The sequence below is a fragment of the Nestor notabilis genome, unplaced genomic scaffold (genome assembly GCF_000696875.1).
Source record: "Nestor notabilis isolate BGI_N333 unplaced genomic scaffold, ASM69687v1 scaffold1415, whole genome shotgun sequence".
Classification (NCBI taxonomy): Eukaryota; Metazoa; Chordata; class Aves; order Psittaciformes; family Psittacidae; genus Nestor; species Nestor notabilis.
In genome coordinates, this window is record NW_009929637.1 from 407 (window position 1) to 9,734 (window position 9,328).

General features: G+C 43.2%; 1 protein-coding gene across 1 annotated transcript in view; it reads left to right on the forward strand.

The window, feature by feature from the left end:
• The first annotated feature begins 978 nt into the window (after positions 1 to 978).
• MSH6 (mutS homolog 6) overlaps positions 979 to 9,328 on the forward strand; it is a 12,860-nt gene continuing 4,510 nt past the window's right edge. The window contains exons 1-3 of the mRNA XM_010015064.1: positions 979 to 1,180; positions 3,946 to 4,130; positions 5,344 to 7,885. Coding sequence (XP_010013366.1) covers positions 1,021 to 1,180; positions 3,946 to 4,130; positions 5,344 to 7,885 — 2,887 coding nt within the window. The 5' untranslated portion in view covers positions 979 to 1,020. The remainder of the gene's footprint in view (positions 1,181 to 3,945; positions 4,131 to 5,343; positions 7,886 to 9,328) is intronic.

Consider the following 9,328-nt stretch of genomic DNA (forward strand, 5'->3'; position numbering starts at 1 on the left):
CTGGTAGTTCTCACTGTGAAAAATTTTCCTCTTGTGTCTCATTGGAATCTCGCCAGGAGTAACTTGTGCCCATCACCCCTCGTCTTTTCCATGTGACTCCTTGTAAAAAGGGAGTCTCCATCTTCTTTATAGCCTTTAAATACTGGTACATGGTGATGAGGTCTGCCCTGAGCCTTCTCTCCTCCAGACTGAACAAACCCAGCTCTCTCAGCCTGTCCTCACGTATCTGCCCAGTCCTTGGTTCATCCTTGTGTCCCTTCTCTCGACCCTCTCCAGCCTAACCAGTGTCATTGTTTGGCTACAGCCTGCAGGGATACCCCCAGCCATCAGTGGCAGTGGCTGGGTTGAAATCTTGGGGGAAGCGGAGAAAGCAAATAAAAGCTGCATCAAGTGCTTTGTAGTGGAGACAGTTATATCTATTCATTAACTTTTTTGCAGCTTGAGGGTTTTTCTTAAATAGTACTCATTTCATTTAGGTGCCCTCTTGATAGTTAGTCTCTGCAGGAAGACTTGTCATGTAGGTTCGTGATTCATAATACATAGTCTGCAGTCTTTCTGTTGTAATGTCTGGTTGGACCCAGTTGCTCTCTCCCCCACCATTAAGTGGGCCACTTCCCTTAAGAAGGGGTAACAGATACTAAGAGTCTGGTTACACATGGCTCTAAGTGGCCCTGCTTGAGCAGGTGTGTTGGACAAGATGACCTCCAGAGGTGCCTTCCAACCTCAGCCAGTTGTCTGTGACTGTAAAGGTCTGTCTCTGTTGGAATCCAGTAGAACTCAGAGGAGCAAATGCAAAAAATCACTTAAGAAAAGTATTGGTGGTGGTATAGAAAGACTGTATAATCCACGTTGCATCATGTAAGAGCCTTCCAAGATGTTTAGAGGGCAAGCTGCTCCAAAGCAGTGTGCAGTTATGCTTATGAAGAGAGTTGCTTGAGATGTTTGTTCCTTACATTACACATCTGTCGTCTCTGCAGTGTCTCCTGTGAGTATTCACCTGGTGACCTGGTCTGGGCCAAGATGGAAGGTTATCCTTGGTGGCCGTGTCTCATATACAACCATCCAACTGAAAGAACAATTGTCAGAGGAAAAGGGAAATCCACTCGTGTCCATGTACAGTTTTTTGATGACAGCCCTACAAGGGGCTGGGTCAGTGTGAAGTATCTGAGGCCGTATAAAGGTAAGAGAGATAAATAGAACTTTCTGAAATGGAAATAGGTCACTTGCTTTGGAAAAATAAGCATGAGGTGTAGAATATGGTATTGTCCATGGAAAAAGAGCAGCAAAACCAAGATTAGTACTGAGTGGGAAAGTATGATTTGTACTTGCGAGTTAGAGAAAGCAGGTTTTGGGGGGTTTTGAGGTGTGTTTATGGTTATACAGTTCTTTAAACATAAGCCACTAAGCCCTCTTGTTTGCTAGCATGGAACACAAACTTAAAGCTTGTTTCTATTTTAAAAGTTTCTTTCCTTTATTCTCCCATCATTGTAAAGCAAAGATCTAAAAGATAAATCCACCATTTCAATTTTTAGCTCTGAAATCCTTAAAATATTAGGAATGTCAAACACAGTTTTTAAGCAGCTATTTGGGAACTGCCGCTTGTGCCAAATCAAAACACAGGGTGTTAGGTTACTAAAATTAATTCTACTGTGGCATTATTTCCTTTAAGCCATCCAGTACAGTTTTAGTAATAAAATATGTAACTTAAGAATTCAGAGTGTTTGTTAGGATAGTGCTTGTTGTAACAAAACAGAGTTGGTGCTTGTCATATTGAAGAAATGACTTAACTAACTAAAGGAAATCAAATGTCATCAAGAATTAAAGCAGCATTTTGCATAATAAATCTCACTTTATTAATAATCAAGATCTGTTTTCCCCTTGTTTTGTAATTCTGGTGTTGCTGAAAACTCTTTTGTGTAAGTCATTGTGCTGTCTTGTTATTCCAACAAGTGCTTTGGGTGTAGTACAGTATTTTTGATACACTGCAGGATTTGTTTATGATGTCAGTGAAATAACTGAATTTAAACAGTTTCTTTTTGCAAGTAAGAGTTCCATCTCGTGATCATCTTATTTTTTGGCTTGTTGATACTTAAATATACTGCACTTAAGCCATAGTTAGTTTAATTTAAAATGGTAATGTAATTACCAGAAGTGTTAGCATAATTTAACACAAGGGAATTGGTCCATGGTTTACATGTGTTTTTCCTGAGGGTATTTTAAAAGAATCAAATATCGTATAACATCTTGCAGATGCACTTAGGAGCAAATAGAGGTAAGGAAATTCATCTCTCTGACAGAAGAAAATTGCAGAGAAGATTAAGAAGTGTTCAAAACTTTCAAGCACAGAAACACTAGTCTATCTACAAGAAATACAGTAAAAATATTTGAAGGACATGATTTGCTTTTAAATTCAGTTAAAAAGCATCTTTGTATACAAAGTGAGTGTTGGAGTCTGGGTAAGTTTCTTACATTCACTTAGAGACAGCGAAGGGCTGGACTTTTAACAATTGAGCATGCAAGAAGTGGGGTTACAGTGCAGAATGCAGTTAAATTATTTGATGATATTTTTCTCCTGCCATTGTTAAATTTCCAGTATTAAGCACAAAATATTTTTAGGTTGTCTCAGTCCATTTGCAAAACCAAAATGGAGATCTGGTTTGCTAATGTGTTGCATTTGAGCTGTAGAAGCAGCTACTTGTAACTCTGCTTTGCTACTGCAAGCCCAAGGAAATGAATGTGAGAGAGAATTCTGTTTGGAGGTATTTGGCCTCCTACAAGTCAGCTGCCTTTTGTCTGCTGCTGACTTAGAGCTGAAGCTTCTGTTAATAGCAGCGTGTGAAGGGATTCACAAGAGGACATATTCACGCAGATCCTACTGTTGTATGCAGCCAGCTACACTCAACAAAAGCAGAAAAAGGAATTGCCCCTCCCCATCTATAGTCTACTCTTACATCCTTCTTTTTTCTTTCCCAGGTTGAATGCATAATACATCATGTATATGATTCATATTTTGAGCATTGTATTAAGATCTGAAGTGTGTACTAGCCTCTTGTTTATGAGGAAAACTCCCATCCCTGGCAGTGTTCAAGGCCAGGTTGGATACAGGGGTTTGGAGCAACCTGGACTAGTGGAAGATGTCCCTGCTCATGGCAGGGGGTTGGAACTGGCTGAGCTTTAAGGTCCCTTTTAACCCAAATCAGTCTATGGTTCTATGAAGATGAATTTCAGTGTCTTTGGGGACCCTTTCTAGAAATCAGTCTGTAGACTGGTTGGCTTTGTTTTTGCATTTATGTACAGGTAGTAGAAGGAGGAGCTGTGGGTATGAAAGAGGATGAGGAGATGATGCAGTTATTAATAGCAGGCTTTGCTTGATACCCTGCAGTGGCAGGGTGAATTGGCAGTGTGACTGCTGAGCAGTTAATCTGGTTGGTGTTGGGCCTTGCTGCACTTACAGGGGCAGTTTGAACAGCCAGCAGAACTTTAGCCAAAGAGCCTGTCATAGATGACTGATGGCCATAACTTGAAGATAGTTTTATGGCTGAACTTGCCTATCATTGCTAAAATACCTGTGTGGCCTCAGTCAGGTCTGCTGCACTGCTGCTATAAAGTGTTACTTTTCAGTAGTAACTACAGTTAGTGTGAGGGTGTTTAGTGCTCAGCTTAGAAGTATTCAGATGTGGTAATGAGTTACAGAAGTAGAAGCAATTCTTCAAACGTTCATGTATGAGGCAGTCATTTGTGAGTGGTTATACTTTCTCTAGGGGTAGCTTATCAGGCTGAGTGAATATTTAAGACGTGGTAGAAATGACTGGTAACAACACTGAATTTTAGGTAACTGTACTAGTTGTCTGAATACATTGAAAAGTGAAGTATGAACAATAACTAAAGGACTGGCTAAATGCTAGACTAACTTCAGTTTCTGGCAAATTATTTGTGGTTTTACAGGTTCATCAGATGCAGAGGCACTGAAGGGTGGTATGTTCTACAGTGCAAAGCCTGAAATTAAAAGAGCAATGGTGCTAGCAGACGATGCAATGAGTAAAGATAAGACTAAGCGGCTTGAACTGGCAGTATGCAGTGAACCTTCAGACACAGAGGAGGAGGAGGAGGAGGAAGAAGAGGAAATGGAGGTAAATTTTTTTCTTTCTTGCTGTCATTTTCAGAGATAGTGCTAGAACTTAGAAGCTGTTTCTTGGAACTAAGCATGGAATATCTAGCTGGACAGACAAGTCTAGGATCTCTCTGGTGTTCTGTATGGTAAGGACTGACCTCAGGAGCTACTTAACTGTTGTTTGGGTTTTTTTCTCCTCCTGCATCTGTTTATCTTCTAAGTTCCCCTTATGCTCAGTCTGAAGTCTTAATTTGTTGTGATGTCAAAATTTCTGACTTTTTGAGTATTCATCTTAAGGTGTTAAATTGGGGTTTTGGAGCCTACCCTCGTCTTGTAAAGTAGCACTAAAATACAAGTTCTTGTGCTGTTAACACCAGTCTGTTAGTGGGGTAACTAAAAGGTCTTTTATTGTATTGTATTCACCTTATATTGTGAATGATTCAAATATTTCAGTACCACCATATGCATGGAATAGATTTCTTTAGAAAGGAGTGGTATGAGGAAACTGTTACTGGGATAGTGATTTCTCTTACCTCCTCTGTCAGCATGGCCCATTTGCTCTTTCTCCAGCATAATATTGCCCCAAGGGACAGATGCCACTCCAAGCACTGTTATGCTTGTGGCAATAGTGCAGTGGGCACTGGCACTTTGTACCCTTGACAGTCCCTCCAGTGCTGGTTTTCTCCAGCACTGGTGCTGGAGTTCTTAAAGTTTCAGCCTGATAAGGCAAATAAAGGCAAATAATGGAGTTTCTTTTCTTTCTCCTACACACACACATGATCTTCTTGAAGGTTACTGTAAAGTAGTATGCTTGTGGGTGAAAATAGGTAGTTAACTCAAAAAAACCCCAAACAAAACCCCATAACCAAACAACCCAAACCAAACCACTGTAGTCAAAGCTTACGTAGGCTAATACTAAATTTCATGTACCATATGCCTTTTGTCCACTTTAAATGTTTTGTTCATCAGCGTCACTTATGCAAAGTAGTGAACGAGGCTGTAGAAGAATACAGAGAGGAGTAATTATGCCACTGGCTGGTAGCAGTTACTTATGCAGGGGAAAAAGATGTTCTGTGAAGGTAAACAGAATTGGCTGTGGCTCTACTGTCTCTTGCTTGAAGTATCATAGCTACTGCCTAAATTGCATATTTTTTCACTTCTTTTTGCAGCAGCAATACATTACTTTGTAACCAGGATTTTCTGTAGGTAAATTAAATCTATCTTTCCAACAGATGAGTGAAAGTGCATCAGGCAACAGTGATGACTGTGATAGTGAGGAGGATGTGAAGAGTAATAAGCGAGTAATGAACAGTGAAGGTACAGTAAAAACCAAAAGAAGAAGAGTGTTGGATTCTGACAGTGATCATGATGGCTCTGATGAAGAGTTCAAGCCTGATGCGAAAGACACAGCAAGCAGTGAGGAAGCTAGTAGTGGGGTGGATGAAAATGAATCGACTGATGTGGAGACAGATACAGAGAGCGTTGCAGAAAGTCCCGTCAAAGTCCCTTCTAAACGAAAGAGAAGAGAGAGAAACAAGCCTGCTAAAAGGAGCAGCTTAGAAAATGAACGTTCTGAAACACCCAAAATAGCAGCAACGGCTTCTTTAGAAGTCAAGTCTAAGCTGACATCATTTGCAGCACCTGAGAGCTTTGAATCTCAAGCAGCTGCTTGCAGTGGAGGCAGCAGTGGCTTCGCAGCATGGGAACATGAGAAGCTTGATTGGCTGCAGGAAGGGAAAAAGAAAGATGCGCGCAGGAGGGGGCAGAATGACCCTGATTATGACCCCTGCACTCTGTATGTACCTGAGGACTATCTCAACAAGTGCACTCCAGGGATGAGGAGGTGGTGGCAGCTGAAAAGTCAGAACTTTGATGCTGTGATCTTCTACAAAGTTGGGAAGTTCTATGAGTTGTATCACATGGATGCGGTCACCGGCGTGAATGAGCTGGGCCTCATCTTTATGAAGGGTACTTGGGCGCATTCAGGGTTTCCAGAAACTGCATTTGGCAGATTCTCTGATGTTCTGGTGCAGAAGGGCTACAAGGTAGCCCGTGTGGAGCAAACGGAAACTCCAGAAATGATGGAAGCGCGCTACAAGTCGATGGCCCACCCGACGAAGTTTGACAAGGTTGTACGCCGCGAGATCTGCAGAATCATCACCAAAGGAACTCAGACTTACAGCATCATGGACTGTGATCCCTCCGAGAACCATAACAAGTACCTGCTGTGTGTGAAGGAGAAAGAAGACTCTTCTGGGCAGCGTGTTTATGGGGTCTGCTTTGTTGACACGTCGGTGGGGAAGTTTTATGTTGGCCAGTTCTCGGATGATCGGCACTGTTCGAGGTTTAGGACTTTAGTAGCACATTACACTCCTGTGCAAGTACTGTATGAGAAGGGGAACCTGTCTGTGGACACACAGAAGATACTGAAGGGCTCACTTATTTCTTGCATTCAGGAAGGGCTGATCTCTGGTTCCCAGTTCTGGAATGCATCTAAAACACTAAAAGTCCTTCTCGAAGAAGGGTATTTCAAGGAGAATGAGAACTCTGAAAATGGATGTACTCTGCCCTCTGTAATCAAATCTCTGACTTCAGAGAGTGACTCTCTGGGATTAACTCCTGGGGAGAACAGTGAATTAGCTTTGTCAGCTCTGGGGGGATGTGTCTTCTATCTCAAAAAATGCCTGATTGATCAGGAGCTGTTATCCCTGGCAAACTTTGAGGAGTATATCCCTGTGGATATTGACACTGCAAAAACGACGAGGCCAAGTAGTTTCTTTGCTAAAACTGATCAGCGGATGGTGCTGGATGGGGTCACCCTGATGAACTTGGAAGTCCTGCAGAACGGAACCAATGGAACCACAGAAGGTACTTTGTTGGAGAGGATCGATTCCTGTTGTACGCCATTTGGGAAGCGCCTCCTGAAGCAGTGGCTCTGTGCTCCGCTTTGTAATCCGAAATCCATCAATGATCGTTTGGATGCTGTTGAGGACCTTCTGGCAGTGCCAGATAAAATGTCTGAAGTTAGTGAGCACCTGAAGAAACTTCCTGACCTCGAAAGGCTGCTCAGCAAAATTCACAGCATTGGCTCGCCACTTAAAAGCCAGACCCATCCCGACAGCAGGGCCATCTTCTACGAAGAGATCAAATACAGCAAGAAAAAGATTGCTGACTTCTTGTCTGCGCTGGAGGGGTTTAAAGTCATGAGTGAAATTGTTGATAGCATGGAAGAAAGTGCCAGTGACTTCAAATCTAAAGTCCTGAAGCAGCTGGTCACCCGCAAAGACAAAAACCCAGACGGCCGCTTCCCAGACTTGAGTGCTGAGCTTAAAAGGTGGGATACTGCTTTTGATCATAACCAGGCTCGAAAGACAGGAGTGATTACTCCAAAGGCAGGTTTTGACCCTGATTATGATAAAGCACTACAAGATATTAAAGCCGTTGAGGAAGAACTTCAGAAGTACCTGGATAAGCAACGCAAACTGCTTGGATTCAAATCCGTGCTGTACTGGGGGGCAGGCAAAAACCGGTACCAGATGGAGATACCGGAAAGCGTGGTATCGCGGAAGCTGCCTGAGGAATACGAGTTGAAGTCAAGCAGGAAGGGATTTAAACGTTACTGGACCAAGGAGATTGAGAAGATGCTGGCTGCAATGGTTAATGCTGAAGAGCGCCGAGACGCGGCACTGAAGGACTGTATGAGGCGTTTGTTTTACAACTTTGACAAGAACAGCAAGGACTGGCACACGGCTGTGGAGTGCATTGCTGTGTTAGGTAAGAGCTCTTCCTTTTAACATACAGCAAAGATATCATTGGCTTGTATAGTAAATGGTGGAATCTCACCTGGGTAATTAAAAAAGGCTTGTTGCCAGCTCTTAATCTGTAGTTTAAAAACTCTGGTTGTGGTAAAACATTGATAACTGTCAGTGATCACCTGTTTCCTGCCTGTTCGTAAATGGCAATTGCTGGGTCTTGATGTGTGCAAGCTCTTTCTTCTGTTGTGCCTCTGTAGCTGTGCAGTGGAGTATTTCTCACAGCTCATCAGAGCTGGTGGGTCTCTCACTGCTTCTGGGATTCTCATGTATGGATTGGTAGATCTTATAAACAAAGGCAGTGCTGCAGGTGGAGGTATCAAAGTATAACCTGCTAGTCACCTCCTTTCCATCTGAGCAGGCTGATTTCATGGAGTCAGAATGGTTTGGGTTGGAAGGGACCTTAAAGCTCATCCAATTCCAACCCCCTGCCATGGGCAGGGACCCCTTCCACTAGAGCAGGTTGCTCCAAGCCCCTGTGTCCAACCTGGACTTGAACACTGCCAGGGATGAGGCAGCCACAGCTTCTCTGGGCACCCTGTGCCAGCGGCTCAGCACCTTCGGAGCATCTCTGTGGCCTCCTCTGGACTCGCTCCATGTCCCTTTTGTGTTATTGCCCCCAGAGCTGGACACAGGACTGCAGGGAGGCTCTCCCCAGAGCACATTCTCAGCAGCCTTAAAAAATAACGTCGTCATTGTCACTGCCTTGAAGAAGGTTGTTGAATAGAAAGGCTTCCCCAAATGTTCCTTAAATTTCTGGGGTAAGACAGTCTCCTCTATTCCCTTCTCGGGACTGGTATACTCCTACTGTGAATTTTCTTCTAGTGTGAGGCACTCTAGGATGTCTTTGTTCCAGGTTAAAATGAAAGCACTCTCTGAATGCCACTGGGGCAGCAAAGGGAGAAGAGGTGGACAGGGAGCGTTGTCTGGGAATGGATTCTGCAGGTGGTCCGGGAGAGCTGGGAAGCAGTCACAGCAGCCACACTGCAGTGTCAGCCAGAGCTGCAGAGAGCAGAGGCAGAGAGGGAGGCAGCTGTAATCTGTGTACATGAAGTCTCTAAAATCACATAACACAGTCCCATTTTGTAGGCAATCAGCTGTTAGAACCATAGAGCCAGGCTAGCTGAGGGGGGATGTGCTGCTGCTTTCTGCAAGGCTGACACAACTTTAGTACTTATAAATTTCAAGCAGTATTATGATTCTTAAAGTAATTCAGTGGCACAGAAGCCAATTTCCTCTTTACTTACCTGGTTCTGAATTAAAAACCAGTGCAAGAAAGTAGTTAACATACACGTTCTAACAGGTATGTTAAAAACCAAGTAGCTTTTGAAGTGAAATGGTGTGGATTTTAAAGACTTGTAAATTACAAGTTGATGGGAGGATTTTTAATCTGGCATCAGCAGGA